Source organism: Metopolophium dirhodum, chromosome 7, assembly GCF_019925205.1.
Source record: "Metopolophium dirhodum isolate CAU chromosome 7, ASM1992520v1, whole genome shotgun sequence".
NCBI classification, from domain to species: domain Eukaryota; kingdom Metazoa; phylum Arthropoda; class Insecta; order Hemiptera; family Aphididae; genus Metopolophium; species Metopolophium dirhodum.
This window is the reverse complement of record NC_083566.1, coordinates 31,822,195-31,840,513: the sequence shown is the minus strand read 5'-3', so window position 1 is coordinate 31,840,513 and position 18,319 is coordinate 31,822,195. Positions and strand designations below refer to the sequence as shown.

Here is an 18,319-nt window from a genome sequence, read left to right as displayed (position 1 = left end):
TGAGTAGTAAAAATGTTTTAATGATTTTTCACTAAAAGCAAAACTAAAAAAAATAAAAAGAGGAAATTAACATTTTACAAACATTATACAAGCATAATGGCCATAATAAATAATAAAATAAACACAAATGTAAAATCATTGTACTTATTTTTAGTAATTATAATACTCAAATACAAATGCATATAAGTAATAACCATAGTGGTTATAATTCAAATTTGCATTTTAAAATATACTTGGAACATTACACCTACTAGAAAATTTAAAAAAGTAAAGTATAATGGAAATACTTATAGATAAATCAATATGATTCAAGTTATCCTAAAAATGAGAGTAATAACAAAAATAAGCATGAAAATAAAGTTAAAAATGAAAATTCTTATTTTATAAAAAAAAATTAATAATGTGACTTTAAGTTATAAACATAATAGAAATTAAATACTCAGAAAAGTAATTGTATTGTGTCATATTAAAACTCAAAAATGGATTAAGTTTCAAAAGTCTGAGTCAATATAAATTATTTTTACTTAAGTGGCCAAAACGTAGTTAAAAAAATTTACAAATATTTTGTCATATGGTTAAAAAATTATTTTTAAAAGTACTAACTCTTTTAAATAAAATATCAACTTAAACCAATATTTTTTTTAAATAAAAAATTTAACAGATATCATGGAAACTACGTTTTTACCAGTTAACTAAACAAATAAACATAACTAATATGTATCCAAGAGAGGAGAATGTTTAACTAAGCCTAGTTATAGGATTACTATTGTAATGATTTTGCTGAATAGAAAATCCATTTACAGGTCCTTGTTGTGTTGGTTCTGCTTGCTGACCAGTTTGTATATTAAGATTTACCAAGGAACTGATGGCATTCAACGCAGCCTAAAAAAAAACATGAAGCAAAATTATTATTAATTAATATTGGAGTAAATTTTTTGTTGTAATTAGATTTATGGATATTAAAATATTAATACAACTATTATTAATGAGTTATGACTAATAGGAATATTATTGTAATAAATTAGCATTTCATTTCTTAATAAAACAATTTGTTATATTTATTAATTATGCTAGGATATACTCACAGCGTTACGAGAATTTTCTAAAGTAGAACCAGATCCTTTGCAGAGCTGTGGGGGCATTGTTGAAAGGGATACTAATGTCAGGTAATCGTTGTGGTTCCCCTAAATATAACAAGAATAAATATAAAATATTAAGTTACACAAGAAAATAAGTTAGATATCACACATGCAACAATCAGGAATGTATTACTGCAATAGCCAATAGCGCTAATGTACACTTTATTAGATAACTTATAAGGTAAAGTCTATACAATTTTAATAAAATAGTATTTGTAAAAGTACAAGGTAAAACCTACATAATACATGTTAAAAAAATAACTGTTCAAATGTTGATATTTTAAGATTAAAATAATTGGAATTATTTAACAGTTTAAATAGTTAAAAACCTAATTATTTTTTATAGTTGCAACCATGCGTAGTAACAATCATATATAATTGTCAGTATGCCATTAATTATATTTTATATGCTGTCATAAGACTTAGATTATCAAAGCTATTTTAGATTAATAAAAGTATTTCTTAAATATTTTCTCTAATTGACCTATCTACATTTTAAATAATTATACAAATTATTTTATGTTCAACGTTGGATGTTTATCATTAATATTTATTTTAGATTCAGAACAAAATAAGGAATGCATCGGTTCTACAATGATAGTTGTTTTACGTTTTTACTATCTTTCTCTGGGATTATTTTTTGGGGTAGAATGTATGATAAAAAGTACTAAAGTAGCACGATTATAAATCTAAATTAAGTTCAGATCATAGACGTGTTATCGATGTTTACAGATTAAATTTAGAAACCATGTAATTATTCTAAATTGATGTTTACAAATATACAATAGGTAGAAAACTCATATTTATTGTACTCTCATTCTTATTAGCCAGTTGTATAGAATGAATTTAATCTGAAATATTATTATCAATGCTATCGGCTGCCTACATTCATGAGAAAAACTAGACATACATTTCAATTAAATACTAACCTTTGGGAACTCAGAATACTGCACTTTAAAACCTAACATTTGTGAAAAGTAATCCAACTGTTTAGTTGGCTGAAAATTAATAACTGAGAAATCATTGGCCATGTTACTAGCGACTGACACCAAAGGAACTCCATCATTTCCTTGACTAGGTTTATTGGTTATTGATGTTTCAGGTGATACAAGTAAAACACCAGGAGCAATTTGCCGTCCATTTTTTCGCGGACTGTCAATATTTGCTTTATTTTCATGACTTGCCTAAAATGAGCCAATTTAAAATTAGTAATTACTCATTATCCATGTTATAAATCATAATTCATCAGAGCATTAGAATTTACCAAAGGTAAATCATTATTTTTAATAGAACGTCTTTTAAGTTCACTTTCATAACCCATTTCCACTAATAGATTTTCAGCTGCATTACGTTTAGCATCTTTTTTATTAGGTCCTTTGCCCAATGCAGAATTTTGTCCAACCGAAACCTAAAATCAATACAACATAGTTAATTATGAACTAAAAGTTTTAACTAAGAAAGTACTTACTTCAAAAATAAATTCTTTTTTGCGATTTGTGTGTATGATATCTTCCTTAAGAACATATAATGGTTCTTTTTCTTTTTTTGTTGCCTGTATTTTAAAAAGTTTAGCAACTGGATCAGTATCCTCCGTTTTATAACTAACATCCACAGGTTCTATGTTCTCGGAGTTTGGTTTTGTTTCTTTGATTAGATTCTTATTTTTTTTCCTGGGCATTTTATAACGATTCTTTGTTGGCAATGGTAGTGTTGGAGAACTATTATCATCTTCTAAAAGAGATTCATTTGCTTCTTTCAATGTTTGAAGCATTTTTTCTGCTGCTCGTCGTTTTGAAATCTATAATACAATATAAATATAATTTCTCTAAATATACATGCATAATAAATTATAGTATTTAGCAGTAATATTAAATACATATCTACATATAATATTTATATTGATTTCTTTAATAATATTTATATTAAAGAAGAAATTAGTAAGAATATATTGTCGATTTAGGTAAATAAAATAATATCAAGAACAAAAATATTACTTTTTTTCCATTTCCTTCACCAGTGGCATTGTAAGTTCCAACTGTACATTTAGTGATATAAGTTTTCATGTGTGGTAGTCCATCTTCTTTCAAAACTTCAAATTTGATAGGTAACTTCATTTTGAGAGCTACTTCATAAACTTGTGAAATCACTGATTTTGAATCACCCGCTATTAAAATAATGATAAAAATGTTTAATAAACGTAAAAGTATAAATTACTTTTTAAATATACATTTTAAAACTTCTTTGATGTTTTCATTTTTTTCTTCATTTTTAATTTGTGTTAAGGCTTTTAATGCAGCATCATGTCTTGCTGCTTGATTTGTATTACCATGACCAATAAACTCATGTATACCAATTTGAAGCTTAACCTTATAAATGCCTACAGGTTTGATTTCAGGCTTAATATAGTTATTTAGCGGAGGAACCTATAATAATATTATGAAAATAAAAAAAGAATATATTTGTTTATGATAAAGACAATTATAATTTTAATAACAAAAATAACCTGTGGAACATTGAAACGTGTGTTATAAAAATTTGGTACATATGGCATACATCGTGGTCCGCCTCTAGTACTGTAAATCAGAAGCATTTAAAATTATTTTTATGTGCATTTACCAAATTTAAAAATATTGTGTCTAATCAAAATCCGTTTTTACACTATATTATTGAAGTTATTATAAGGTCCTGTCGTTCTTGTGTGTGAGTAAATTTCAGGTCTGAAATTATTAAACTGGTTGGGAGGTTGTGGTGTTGGTAAATATTGAGGTGTTTCAACCACTGTGTAAACTGTTTGCTCTCCACGTTTCATTGCCAATGCATTTAGCTCTACAGTTGGAGTAATATTGTCTATAAATAAAAAAATGTACAATTAAATGTTAAGTTATTTTATAAACACTATTTCTAACAGTGTAATTTGTATTACTATAATGACCAGAAGCTTTTAATTTCATTTTAGTTTGTGGTTGGTTGTAACTAGTTTTTGATAGAGCAAGTGCAGCCGCAGCATGTTGAGCTTTTTTAATACTCATTGCATCTGCATTGTATTCTTCATTTCCTAACTGCAAAGTAACAGTAAATTTTTTTTTGTGTGGTGGTCCTTGTTCATTAGTTAGCTTATATTGATGCTTGATCTGTTTAGAATTCAAATAAATATATTAGTCATTTATACTAAGATTTAAAAAGTGTAGATGCTTTTAAAATAAATAATTGATACCTTATTAAATCTTGCTAACTCATTTACAAGACACATAGGGGTTTTGTCTTTATCAATAGATGTACTATTTTCAGCTGAATAATCATTTTGTAACAATGAATTCAATTGTGAATATGAATTTCTATCTGAATTTAGTTCTATTGCACCAGCCATCAGATAGCCTGTAAAAGTATAATAAGGTTATAAAACATACATTATTTAGATAATAAAAATATTACACAAATATAGATGCATAAAATAGCATTTAAGATTTCATTATTATATTTGTACTTATTTATACTGTTAAATAGATATTATGAAATCAAAAGTTTAAATAAAATAATTTCAATAAACATAAACACTTAATGGTAGGTTTGTTTATCTATCTATAATTTCTTAAATACAATTTAGGTATCATAGAAAAATAAATACATCTTTTACATTATCCCCCTTAATTTGTATTTCTTTGTTATTTTGTCTACATATTTACTAAAAGTAAGGTTTATCATTAGTGATTATCATAAATAATTATTTTTAATAAAACAATTATATTCAATTTATTTTTTACATATTACACTATTCTTATTTTATAATCCCAATATCTTATTTTTACTATTTTATAGTGATATAAATGTTTGATTATTGTATATATAAAATATGTTTTTACTTGTTCGCCAATACTATTTGATAATTAATTGAATATTAGTTTATTAGTAATCTACCTATAATATTTAACAATGAGTTTAGCTATTAGTTAAATTATTAAAATCGAGCAATAAAGCAATAAAATAAAAATGTATCAACAATAAATAATTAATTGTTAGTGATGTTAAATCAATAAACATAATTCAAGCAGAAAAGCAACAGATGTATACACAATGTTACTGGTATTTTTTATATCTATCTTCTCCAATCGCAATAAAAAATATTTTTCTCTATATTTCCATGACAATGCATTTTACATTTTGCTTACATTAGATTAAAATAACTAACAATCAAATTTAAAAGGTAGAACTTAAATATTTATTTATATGACGCCATGTTAGGTATTATGATCTAATATAGGTACATTATTTTTTTTTTTAATATTTTCATATGATTACAATCATAGAAAGGCAATTTTTTAGTATTAAATATTTTATAGCTCAATAATTTGTATTATTTGAGTTTGATAATTATTTATGATGTTTCTCTATTAGTCTATTCTTTAGGTATGATGGAAATATAGAATAAAGTCTTAAAGGAGAAAACAATATGTCAATACAGTAAATGTTGGTTAGGTTAGGTTAGCATCTTCGTAAATACAACATTTGTTGATTTAATTAAATGTTAACTCAAAATCATTGTTCATTTTAACTTATTTTTTATACAACTACTGAATTATACAGTATACTGGAAAAAAATATTGAATGTACAAGACGAGGAAAAAAAAAATCATAATACATAGATGTACCTCTAACTATTCACTCAATCTGGTTTCAGCAGAATTAAATTTTTTGTATAGAATAAAATTGTATTAAAAACCATCCATTCTGACTAAATTAATAATTTCAATTGGTTCAGACCGTTTACATATCTAGATTGAAAATTCCAATATACAAATCAGGTTATAACTTTTAAAATCTAACTCTGGCAGTAATACAAAATGCATAGCGCTATTTTCACAAATTCGCTAAACTAGACCAGATTAAAATTATCCCACATTATCCCGCATCGGGATAATGAACAATGCAAACGATATAGTCCAAACATCCCGGTGCATTATTTTTCACATCCGTTTAATCTAGCGAATTTGTCATGTATGTCTGCACTAATACACAATAGCATTAGACTAGATAGAGTTAAATATTATTCGAAATGACAATAAAGAGGTTACCAAGTTAGTCTTTAAAATAAAATAGACAAATTTTGCATTATATTTGTCAATGATTAATATCAAAATCGAATAATGAACCACAGAATAATAAAATAAAATAAATTATTTGACTGAACATTGTAATGATGAATCCCATAAAGTTGAATATTATTAAGTCATAAATTCAAGATTGTCAATATTTTACCAAAGTATATCAATGTTTTTGTAAGATTTTAGAAAATTATTATTACCAAGTCAAATAATATATTAGAACATACAGAATTTGATGAATCCTGAATATTTACTATATACCTACAGATACAAAAATCCATAGTAATCGATTTAAACGGATCAATGGGAAAATTAAAATTAATCAGCTCTAATATAATTTATTATTCTTCCAATCTTATCAGATAGTTAATGTGAAAACATTAAAATTGTAGAGGAATAGTGTATTACTCAGTATCTATTTGGTTAGAAACAAGCTAATGTCAAAATACCAACAGTTTCACAATAGTTAACTGAAATAACAACTTATAATTAGGTACCAGTTTTTTTTCGGTGGGTAGGGTGGTCGTGAGGGTCCGTGGGTACCTAAGCTATCATTGTATACATATGTAGGAACATTTTTTAAACAGGGGTGGTGGTCCGTATAACTTTTTACTTGACCCCCCCCCCTTTTAAAATATAGTTCAGCGCCCCTGTTGGGTACATTTACATTCAATAATGAATAAACATTCTTTTAATAAATAATAATTAATATACCTAAAACAGTTGATAAATTAACACTGTGTTAAAATATTAAACGCAAAATAAATATATATTATTTAGATTCTAGTTAATACTACAAATTACAATACATTACGTAGGTACATGTAACATGTTAACATTAATTATTGAATATTAAATTAAATTAATTAGGTATCTCTTCCCTAAATGACAACTGTTTAAAATATACAGATGTAGGAATTCAAATAAATTTTACATATTATAATATACTTATAATTTTACAAATTTTCAATTATTAAAAGGTTCTTTTAAACCTTATACCTAATGGTTTTTACTTTTTATACATATTTGGCTACAATTTGTTATAACCTCATATGTTAGAATAAATCAAGCATAAGCATTGTAGCACCCTTATCAGATGGGTATAGAATTCATACAAAACTAGTATTAGGTATATAACTTATAGTATTTGAATGATGTGAATGGTGAAGTTTACAAAATATATGCTCGATAAACTGACCAGATCATAAAAAACAAAATAGGTGAATAGGTACTTAACCAATGTTCAGATACATTTTGTAAAACTTGTGCACAACATTTAAGATATAAATCAATATAAGAACATTTAACATAAAAACAGATGAACTTCCCGCAGTAAATTTTAAACCACAAAATACAAGGACATTTTTTTGATATTGAACCATTCACTGTTCCTAAATATTCAATGATTTTTTAACAAAAATATAAATAGATTTTTGGTTTAAATGGGGTAAAACAAAGGTAATATGAAGAAGTATAAAATTGAATCATTAATACTGTAAAACATTACTTAAAGAATGGTTCAATAAAAAAAACAGATAATATACAAGCAAAATTGAACACACAATTGTTCAACTGAAAAATTTTTTCCCATTATTTCTAATGCCGTTTAGCTCAGCAGGCACATACAGAAGAACCAAGAATGGTCATAGAAAATTACCTTCGACGCAGTCTGACAAACCAAAAATATCTGTAAGCTCTTCTAAATCAATAAAGTCTTTGTACACCAAACCGTTAGAGCTAGCAGCCAGTAGGACATGAATAATCACTACTAACCGTTTCATCGTCTTGTCACTAATCCGCTAAGCCTATACAGAGAAAAACTCATAATACTTGTCGTTACAATCAGTAGCGTACACAGAAATATCGAAAGGATGCGATATACGTAATATTTAATATTATGTTCTATATAACAATTTCGGGGTGAAAATTCTAAGGGTTTGAACACCTAAAACCCTTATTGAATGTACGCCACTGGTTACATTAATTATAGGTCCGGGGGTGGACGGTTCGCGAAAACAAAAGACAAATGTTCGTTTTGTTTGCTATTAACACTCCGTAGTTCGTATGGCTCGGACCTGTTACGCGCGGTAAGTAGCACACACGGCGGGGCACTGCCCTACTTCGTGTCCGCCGCGTATCCTGCGACGCGTCTCCGTGTATTGCCGAGGTGCGCCCATTAACGGTTTTCACACTTACCTACCACGGACGTCGACGGAAAACGGATTGGTGTCGACCGCAAAGGGTCACGGCAGGATCAAACGCGCGCGGTCGAGATTCAACTGAACGACGAATCCGCAACGGACGATAGGCGACGACGGACCACGGCAGCTGTATGACTGTACGACTCACGACTGACGACTGACGAGGGCCGAGCGTTAAGTAGCGACTATAGCAAAAAATAGTGACTGCTCGATTCTGCAGCGAAACCGCGTAGGCGTTCGTTAACAATAGATAAGAAAGAAAAATCAACACCGGATGAGTTACCACGACCTGGGTACACTAAAGGTTACAACCATAGACATATAATTTATCAGTTACATATCACTGTCGGCATTTCGAAACAAAATAAAAAACATATTTACCTGTCTACATCTCAACCCGCGATTGGCGATTGCTACATCGTAGAAATTAAATTTTACATTAATCCGTTAACGAGTAACGACACATTTTAGGTATAGGAAAATCAAAAAGTATCAGGACTCAGGTGGCGTTTAGAATCAATCTTTTGTTCAAGTTAGATTTTTACAATATTATTTGGTGACAGTGTATCAAGTTCACTGTTGAAGTGTGTTAGTTTTGTATGATTCTAAGCACAAAGCGTGTTTGAACATTATCGAAATGTTGCCTTAGCAACAGTTATGTCCTATTTGCATAAACATTGATCAAACTATTTATTATTATTTTTACTTCTCTTCCGCAAGTGATATATATTGTGTTGTGTATCCAGTAAAATGTTCAAAAATACATTTCAAAGTGGTTTCCTGTCTATACTCTACAGCATTGGCAGTAAGCCCTTACAGCTCTGGGATAAGACTGTTAGAAATGGACATATCAAACGCATTACTGACAATGATATCCAATCTTTGGTGTTGGACATTGTAGGAACGAACATCAGTACGACATACATTACATGTCCGGCCGAAAAAACCAAAACTCTAGGTATCAAATTACCATATCTAATTATGATCGTCAAAAATATGAAGAAATATTTTACTTTTGAAGTGCAGGTGGGATATAAAGTTAAAATTAAAATTGTATTATATTTCTACTTACCTATTATATTTTATTCTTTTATAGATTCTTGATGATAAGAACATTAGACGCAGATTTCGAGCCAGTAATTATCAATCAACAACTAGAGTTAAACCATTTATTTGTACAATGCCCATGCGTCTGGACGAAGGTTGGAACCAGATACAATTTAATTTAGCAGATTTCACAAGACGTGCTTACGGAACCGGATATGTAGAAACATTGAGAGTACAATTGCATGCCAATTGCAGAGTCAGACGAGTTTATTTTAGTGATAGATTATATTCTGAAGACGAATTACCCGCAGAATTTAAATTATTTTTACCTGTTCAAAGTAAAGTAAGTTATAGACTTTAACATTGATAGTATATAAAAGCCAAGTCAGGGTTAAACATTTTTAATTATAGTTTAAAATGAATAATTTGCATTAAAAAAAAATAATAATTAAAAGCAAATATGTAATAAAAAAAAAACCCGCGACTTCTTTTTGTAAACTAAATTGAAACCGAAAAGTTCTTTTTGCTTATGATTAATATTCAACTGATTATGTAGATATTTTCTGCTGATCAAAGTTTTTCACAACTAGTAATAATTACACCTTTCTATGAAACTAATAGACATTATATTAATAATTGCATATTAGTAATAAATAATTTTAAAAAAAAATGCAACCACTTATTGTGAAGTACCAAAGAAAATAAAAATTGTTAGTGATCAGGGAACAGGCATACAAAAAACACCAGCAACTATTTTATTATCTAATAAATGCAAAAAAAAAAATATTGTCAATGTCAAACCAATTAAAGAAAACACCTCTATGGCAATTTTAACAGTTTTATACTGATTATTTGTAAAAATAATGGGCGTAACACATTTTGGGTATTAAAAGATGTTTTTACATAAGAATTGAGAGAACGATTGGGAATACAAGTTAAGGTACACCTTTCAGACACCAAAAATGAATACAACGTTTCAGTTTGGATACTTTTAAATTTAAAAAAGTTTATTTGCCTGCGTGTACATAAGTTAATTGATGGTGAATATAAATAATGACCGACTTGCTGGGCGGTATTATGCGAGCCTACTGTTATAATTCAGGACATTTCTAGGAATATCGACTATTAACTATTACAGAATAAACTTACACATGCTAATGTTTGTTTACTTTGCACACACTTACTAGTCATTTTAATGTCATCATTAATTTCCTTAAAACACGACCGACTAGAGCCCCCTTGACTTATTATTTAACTTCATAACCTAACAAACTATGACATGACATCTTTAAATGTAAGAATATTGGTTAAAGACAACATACATAGAACAAAACCATACAACATAAAGTAGTGTCCAATACACTAGAATAAAGTGAATATATTTACTGAAAATAACTTTGTGAAATAATAATGTTTTACTTATATACTTTTTAACTATAACTATTCTATGATTACTTTTTAATTTCTGAAAATATTATTTAACCATACAAAATAAATAATAGTAAAAAAAATTGAGATTTGACATTAATTAACAAAATTAGCTTATTGATACCTTTCAATAAGTAAATGAACATAAATAATGAAGTTATTTAATTTTCAGACATTTCAGTAATTTCTTCCCCAGGTTCACTCTCTGTTTTTTCCTCTTCACTATTTTCTTTTACCTGTTCATTTTCCTCTTGTTTCTTAACTTTAGGTGAAGAACTTTTTTCAACATCACCTTAAAAACAATAAATAATTATTCCATACATTTTTTTCTTAATAATATTTAATAGTAATATATTATTTATTTATTGAAAGTTTAAATATAAATACATGTATCCTATAAAAATCAAATTTCTTATGATATTCCTATTAAAACAAAATTATTATTTATAAAATATTTTTATGTAGAATGTTTACCATTTTCACCTTCTGCTGTTCTTTTTTCAGGTCGACCACAGACAGAGAGTAGATTGAACTTGCAAAAGCGAGCATAATCTCTAACTACTGACAAACAACAAACAGACTTCACCACCTCAACAATAATAGTCATTTTAGCTCCACCAGATAAATCTACAGTATGCTGTCCAAAACTAACCACTTGATTGGCCAATTCTTCGATAACTTTATCACGCGGCACTGAATTGTTATATCTGTGACTATAATAACACAGCATTCAATTTATATAAATTAATATTATTATTTAAGGTTTTTGTGGGAAAATTTGATTTAAATATAAATATTTTTTTACTTGAACATAATTGCAAATGTTGTTGGTTCTGTAGAAAAATACTTAGGCAATATTATGCTACTGGCTGATGTTATGGATGTTATGTTGGCCTATAAACACAAGTAAAGAAACAATAATGTTAAAATATACAATAACAACAATATTAGCTTAGTTTTATATTACTTTGCAAGTAACCAAAATTGGAAGCATACGCAAAAGAAATTTTGTCTTCTGCACTTTGGTTCTTTCAATGTCTTCAAGTATTTTATACATAAGCTCACACGGATCTTCAACCTAACATTAAATTTGCAATTAATTGAAATATATTAATTCAATATTGGTTTAATTTAATGCAACAATACAAATTACTTACTGTGGTGCTGATAAAAAGACAGTTTCCAACACCTGTAGCTGATGGAGTGAACTTTTTCCAATCAGCATTATCTTTTCTGGACAAGCTTGCCAATTCAGTGTCTAATGAGTCCATGATTTCTGCGGATTCCTCTACAGTACTAATAGTCCCTTCTGATGGTTTCTAAATCAAAGTCAATTTAAGAATTTTCATGATTTTTATGAAAAATAATACATATTTACTGGTTAGTGGTTACTAACTTATTGGTAAAATACACTAAATAAAAAATTAAGCACACAAAAATAATTAGGCCATCCTAAAAAATTATTTATTGACTAAGTTTAATTAGACTTTTTGACTCGCATAAGGATTATGAAGTTCTGAATTTCTTTATATAATATACATTTCTGAGGTTATTCAAAAAAAAACAAACTTATAAATATTAAGTTCTTTAACACGATGACTGGCGACCGTAAATTAATTTTGGTTTAAAATGATTTACTTTTTATTGGTGCTTCAATAATGTACTAAAAACAAAGCAGTGAGATTGTGGGAATAATTACAATTTTTTTGAGGTAATAAACATATTAGGTATATTATATTTCTTCAAATTAAATAGTATAAGTATGTACAAATTAGGAATAACATGGAAAAATATGTATGGTGTGTGGATAATACATGTCGTGTGACATGGCAGTTAAGTGTCAACATGTTAAGACAAAAATAATGGGATATAAATGGGTCTTTTCTTGGACGAAGTGTATATATTGACATCCTCTAGGTGCATGTATATTGTCTATGCATTATAAGACTTAGAGCAGAGTATTTGCTTAAATCAACCATAAATTTAAAAAATAAATGTTTAATTAATGGCTAAAAAAATGTTAATAGCTGTATTTGTGGTGTTAACTTAAAGCATATTTTATTGTGTTTATTTATTTGATGCCTGAAGGCAATTGAGTGTGCAAAGAAATACTTATGGTATAAATTAACTAAAGATTATAATATAACAGATATAGTTGTGAATAAAATGAAAAAAGGTATCAGTGTTTCAATAAGAAAATAATTAAATATACAATTATTAACACATTTCAAAAGTTTAAACTTAAATGGCATGTTTAGACTCACAATCAAAGTTGAAATCAAAATCAATTAGTTTGTTACGCGGCCTAAGCATTTGACTTTAAGGTTCATTATAACTACGATTAAGAGAGGAATGACATAAAAGGTGATTTTTGACCTGGTAAAAAAGTGATTATTATTGACCAACCTATGTTTGCAAGTATCTCTTGACCGTATATGTTATTTATTTAGACTTTAAAGATGAAGGGCACATAATAAAACTTAGGTCTAGAAGAAAGTGTGTAGACCTAATTTCATAGCTAGTTTCTTTTTGAGGCAATCTATCCCAAACTTATAAAATAAGACTGCATATTATCTTTATGGTGTATATGGTTAAGTTGAGATGGATTCCAAATTATGGACCAGTACTGTGGATTTAAGTATACTAGATATCAGTATAAGGTAAGTATTAAGACATTGGATATTTTTAAAATTTAGGAATGACGTCTAATGAACCCTACCATACGAATCGCTTTGTTGTTAGTAAATTAAATATGCTCAGAGAAAGAGAGATCAGCAGACAAAATTATATCCAGTTATTTAATGGAGGAAACCATTTCAATATTATGGTTATCGATTGAGTAATTAGACATAAATGGATTTTTATATCTGGTGAAGGTTAGGTTAGGTAAGGTTAGAGCACATTTGTATCTACTTTTATTTTTAAACGTTTATTAGAACACATTTACATATTTGGGACAAAAATTCCATCTTAATTTCGGTATTATTTTTTAATAATAAATTAAAACAATTCAACATTTGATTTGGATTTTTCGATAAGAATCAATAGAATATAAAATAGAAATATAACTTGGAAATAAACAATAAAAAATTATTTATACATAAATAAGCAAAGCCAAGTTTAATTTATATTTTCAAGGAATTAAAATCAAAGGAAGACAATAAGTTATTTTGTTAGTTGTATACTCATAATAATAGTACTGATCCAAAAAAAATAATTATAATATTATGGTTAAATATGCATGTGTTGTTCCTATTATGAAATTGGGAGTAAATCTATAAAAATATTAACAAAGTATAACACAATATGTTTATATTTTTAAATAACATTCAATTTGTTTACATATTTTTTTTGAATTATCAATTTTTACTGAATTTAATAAGCTGAAATCTAAATTTTCAATACAATTACATAAATTTTCACAAGTTGTATAATATAATCGTTTTTCTTCACATAATTTTTCTGCCAATTCATATTGATGGTTGTCCATTAACTTTTCATTAACTACCACTAACAAAGGTTTACCATAGTCTAATGCTTGCATTATGGAACCAGCTCCTCCGTGACTTATTACTAGATCGCTATTAATCATATCAGTCCCAATATCCGGCTTAAATGTATAACTTGAGATTTCCATTACATCAGAGGGTTCAAGAATAAATGTACCGTTTCCTACTTGAAGAGTCATTGATGTATAGCCATTACGTTTCAGAGCTTCGAGGGTACGACGGTCAGTGACAGAATCAATTAGTTCATTAAATTTAGTGGTACCGACAGTGACAAATACTGATTTAGTAGACATTTCGTTATTTTCAGATGGTAAATAAAATGTCACAAAGTAATAAGCAATCGATTTAGTATACAAAAAGGACTTGTTGCATATTTAAAATAACATATACACAAAAGTTTTATATTAGGTAATATTGTATAAGAGTAAGAGTAAGGTTCTATTGAGGTATCGTTGACGATACTACATTAGTTTAAAAACAATTATGAATTTACTTGTAAAGTTATAAAGTAAACTGAGAACTGAATTTATCATGCTATTTAGTATTTACTATCAACTAAAAGTGATAATACCACATTAGTCATTAGTGGTTCGCAAAGTGTTAGAAAATATTGAGGGTACTTTGTCATAAATACAAGATTGAAATTACATAAACTGATATCTGAATTAAATTCAGTTCAATAATAAAAATATTTCGGTGTTTCATTGATTTATCTTTTCTGATAGGTAATAAAATTATATAATTTAATCCGCTCTCGAATAGTCGAATTTCTAAATACGTACTATATGTCTGTAATCCATATAATATATAATATTAGTATATTACCATTGATTATAAATACTATTTATAATCAATGATATCACTAGACACTAACAGAATAACAGATTATCAATAATTTAGTAACAGAAGAGTTGTACACCACATGGTAAATATTCTATTTACCGATTACAATGTAATCATAAATATAGCTGATGTGTAAATATTATAATATCATAGGCCATAATTACCATAATAATAATTATAAGGTCTATGAAAAAGATCGACTGCTGAAAATATACTTAATATATTATAAGACAAGTATGGATAATCTGTATAGTATTCGTGTTTTTTTTATGTTGTTAATGACTCGTTGTTGGAAAACTTAAGTAATAAGCAATAAAAGTATGTTTTTTTCTCATGCTTAAGCTTTTAGCGCAGCGAGAAAAAAATGATTAAAATAAATTTTAAGAGGATAGTTGTAGGTAGGGTTGCCAACCGTCCCGCGTGATGCGGGACGTCCCGTATACAGGGCTCAAATAATGCGTCCCGCGATGCGTGTTCGCGGGACGCTAATTGTCCCGCTTCTAGGTAAACCTGTCAAAGTCCTATTAAATATAAATATTACGTTCGTATTGTGCGCATTTGAAATTATTTTCCATCGATTGCACGTGCTGGTTTTGTCAAACATTAGTAGTATTTGTATTCAGTATTCTCAGAATATTTAGGTTGAACATTTATCGAAATGTCTATAACAAAATCAATATTATTTTCGGTGCGTTATCTATGTAACATTATGATCAAACGTTGACTATACTGAGTATTCTCTCAGAAGGGCAGAAGGGGTTTCACTTTGCGGAAATGCCTGGACTGATTCAAGAAATAGACTGAGTGTTGAACACGTAAAGGCAGAACTGCAAGTAAAAATTAATTTTCAGTACAATTGCAAAGATTTTTATGACTATGTTATTAAAAATAAAAAATTGCTCAAATGTGCCAAATCACAAGATAAGTACTCTTTCAAAAATAAAAACTAATTGTCTTGTGATAAGGTAGGTACTCTTAACTGAGCAAAGTGTTTTATTTAATGATTAATATTGTGTTAAAAAACTTAAGACGATTATTCTGTTAATTTTATTTCAAATTTTAAATAAAACTGATAAAAATGATAAAAATTGTTTTCTTTCGATTTTGTAAATTTGTAGTATTGTCCCGTTTTTTTTTGTCGAGTCCCGCTTGTAAATATCTGGTTTCCCGCTTATCCGCAAATAAGAGTTGGCAACCCTAGTTGTAGGGGACACCGTGATATTGGTTGTCTCCGTCTTACAAGTGCATAATGTAGCAAATTTAAGCTCAGCAGATAACGTTTAACAGAGTTAGTTTAAAAATTAGAGTGAATCGACCTTACAGTAAAATTAATGTTGATGGTAAGAACAATATCTATGTTTGCATGTGGGTTTTTTTTAACGATAATTCAGTTTTAATGTGAGTTGTGAGAATTTTTAATTTACGCTGCATTGTATACCTACGCATAACTTTCTAAAAAATTGAACAACCGTAAAAAAACCAAATACAAACACAGATAATGTACTTACCATCAAGTGTCATAATAATATGTCGATTGTCGATTCACTCTAATTTTTTAACTAACGGAGCTAAACGCGTTCTCCTGACCGTAAATTGTTCTATGTTACGCACTTGTAAGACGAAGAGCACAAAATATTGCCGTATAGCGTCCTCTAAAGAAAAATGAAAATATGGCGTAGGTATGCTCAAAACTACTAGTTCTGTAAATGTTAAATATTTTTGACAATTTCTCAGATTTTTGCAAAAAACAAATGAAAATAATATTTGATTTGAATTTTTAAATATTGTTCTTTTATTAATATTGTAAACGATGTATATCGTTCGTTCCAGCAAAAGCAAGGCAGTAAAATAGTTGATCGTAAATTCAGTCGTGATATTTTTTCCAACAATATTTCAACCCTACGTAAGGTGTTTTAAACAGTAAAGACGAGTACACGACCGAAAATAATTCAGCAGGGAACGAAAAATCCAAACTAGGTCTAGGGCACAGGAATATCGTGTAAAACTAGACTAAGTTCCCAGAAAACATGCTTAAAAATACAAATAGGTATTAAGTAGAATATTAGGTATTCACTGAACTGTATACTGTATAGAGTTCAATGAGTTAAATAAACAAGCCTAAATTGATTACTATTTATTAAAAATTATTATTATTATTATTTATTGTTATAAATACGTATTACTGTTATTTTGAAATAAAAAGTCAATTACAATGTATTTATAGGTAGGTATCTACTAAATAATTAGGTGTAGGTACATAACATTATAAAATATAAGTTAGTAATAAGTGAATAAAAATAGAATTCTATGAAACGTTTGAAAATTAAAATCTTCTAAAAATACAAAACTATATGAATTAAATTATTGTAGGTATACAAATAGGTGTAAATGTGTAATCTATGAATAAATAAATAAATATTATATGAGAAAACTAATTCCCGAAACTTTTCTCTTTTGGTAATTTTTAGATAAATCGTTATAAATTATAATGATGGTTACCAAAAATATCAGCATAAGCTGTGAATTACGATGTATACAAATGGATTTTAATTCCACAAACTTACGTCTTTTTCTTCGCTGTATTCTCTTAACAAATTTATCGCTTCCTTCTGACAGTCTTTTTCACCGTAGTTGCAAGTGCATAAAAATCCTTTCATGTCTGGCAGAAGTTTAAAACGATTGTCCTTAAAATTGTACTTTTTTTTACCGTATGATTTGACCGGACGAGCTGCCATTATGTCAATAAATACTGTTTTTTGTATACTATATAACTGGTTCAAACAACAAATAACGACAATTAATGTTTAAAATAACTTATAATATTGAGCTATTTTTTTAGGTTTTGTAATTATAATGTATAAATTATGTAGACTAACCTACACTTTTTGAATAATTGAATATATTAATTTTACAATATTCAAGTAATAGATGGTACAAGTATATAAGACGTAAGCACGTGCTAAACGCTGGAAACTTCAGTCTGAAATAATGAAGAGTGAAATACTGAAATGCCGAATTTATAAATTCATTCCGGCACGGCGGCACTATTGATA

At 27.9% G+C, this 18,319-nt stretch overlaps 4 protein-coding genes across 9 annotated transcripts; 1 reads left to right on the top strand and 3 right to left on the bottom strand.

Annotated features, from left to right (window-relative positions):
- Positions 1-355: 355 nt before the first annotated feature.
- LOC132948179 (double-stranded RNA-binding protein Staufen homolog 2) lies at positions 356-8,609 on the bottom strand. 5 transcript variants are annotated; one of them, XM_061018536.1, is made up of 13 exons: positions 8,435-8,609; positions 7,896-8,043; positions 4,354-4,514; positions 4,063-4,270; positions 3,797-3,986; positions 3,643-3,712; positions 3,367-3,562; positions 3,134-3,303; positions 2,608-2,937; positions 2,404-2,547; positions 2,069-2,323; positions 1,086-1,184; positions 356-882 (listed from the first exon to the last, which is right to left on the bottom strand). In XM_061018536.1, exons 2-13 carry the CDS (start codon positions 8,017-8,019, stop codon positions 739-741), a joined length of 2,091 nt encoding a protein of 696 aa, XP_060874519.1. In that variant the 5' UTR covers positions 8,020-8,043; positions 8,435-8,609; the 3' UTR covers positions 356-738. The 5 variants fall into 5 exon arrangements, with proteins under 5 accessions (XP_060874519.1, XP_060874521.1, XP_060874520.1 ...); XM_061018538.1 differs by having other exon boundaries at positions 4,072-4,270; XM_061018537.1 differs by having other exon boundaries at positions 8,439-8,609.
- Positions 8,610-8,706: 97 nt separating this feature from the next.
- Positions 8,707-11,729, top strand: LOC132948182 (cilia- and flagella-associated protein 20). Its single transcript, XM_061018543.1, has 3 exons — positions 8,707-9,465; positions 9,536-9,829; positions 11,419-11,729. Exons 1-3 carry the CDS (start codon positions 9,190-9,192, stop codon positions 11,443-11,445), a joined length of 597 nt encoding a protein of 198 aa, XP_060874526.1. The 5' UTR covers positions 8,707-9,189; the 3' UTR covers positions 11,446-11,729.
- On the bottom strand, positions 10,720-18,319 carry LOC132948181 (THUMP domain-containing protein 1 homolog). Of its 2 annotated transcripts, none has more exons than XM_061018542.1 (7): positions 18,147-18,319; positions 17,831-18,037; positions 12,072-12,233; positions 11,882-11,992; positions 11,720-11,808; positions 11,389-11,627; positions 10,720-11,206 (listed from the first exon to the last, which is right to left on the bottom strand). In XM_061018542.1, exons 2-7 carry the CDS (start codon positions 17,999-18,001, stop codon positions 11,076-11,078), a joined length of 903 nt encoding a protein of 300 aa, XP_060874525.1. In that variant the 5' UTR covers positions 18,002-18,037; positions 18,147-18,319; the 3' UTR covers positions 10,720-11,075. The 2 variants fall into 2 exon arrangements, with proteins under 2 accessions (XP_060874525.1, XP_060874524.1); XM_061018541.1 differs by having other exon boundaries at positions 10,721-11,206; positions 18,143-18,318.
- Positions 14,210-15,125, bottom strand: LOC132948183 (UDP-N-acetylglucosamine transferase subunit ALG13 homolog). Its single transcript, XM_061018545.1, has one exon. The coding sequence runs from the start codon at positions 14,714-14,716 to the stop codon at positions 14,225-14,227; it is 492 nt and encodes a 163-aa protein (XP_060874528.1). The 5' UTR covers positions 14,717-15,125; the 3' UTR covers positions 14,210-14,224.

Bases quoted from the DNA above. Each gene is read 5' to 3' on its own strand.
- LOC132948179 (XM_061018536.1), bottom strand. From the start codon at position 8,019: ATGAAACGGTTAGTAGTGATTATTCATGTCCTACTGGCTGCTAGCTCT. The intron at 4,515-7,895 runs GTAATTTTCTAT...ATACTTTTACAG, and splicing joins TTTGTCAGACTGCGTCGAAG to GCTATCTGATGGCTGGTGCA. The intron at 2,324-2,403 runs GTAAATTCTAAT...GGCTCATTTTAG, and splicing joins AAAATAATGATTTACCTTTG to GCAAGTCATGAAAATAAAGC.
- LOC132948182 (XM_061018543.1), top strand. From the start codon at position 9,190: ATGTTCAAAAATACATTTCAAAGTGGTTTCCTGTCTATACTCTACAGC. The intron at 9,466-9,535 runs GTGGGATATAAA...ATTCTTTTATAG, and splicing joins ATTTTACTTTTGAAGTGCAG to ATTCTTGATGATAAGAACAT. The intron at 9,830-11,418 runs GTAAGTTATAGA...TTCTTTTTTCAG, and splicing joins TTTTACCTGTTCAAAGTAAA to GTCGACCACAGACAGAGAGT.
- LOC132948183 (XM_061018545.1), bottom strand. From the start codon at position 14,716: ATGTCTACTAAATCAGTATTTGTCACTGTCGGTACCACTAAATTTAAT.
- LOC132948181 (XM_061018542.1), bottom strand. From the start codon at position 18,001: ATGGCAGCTCGTCCGGTCAAATCATACGGTAAAAAAAAGTACAATTTT. The intron at 11,993-12,071 runs GTAAGTAATTTG...ATTTAATGTTAG, and splicing joins GTCTTTTTATCAGCACCACA to GTTGAAGATCCGTGTGAGCT. The intron at 11,809-11,881 runs GTAATATAAAAC...TTGTGTTTATAG, and splicing joins CAATTTTGGTTACTTGCAAA to GCCAACATAACATCCATAAC.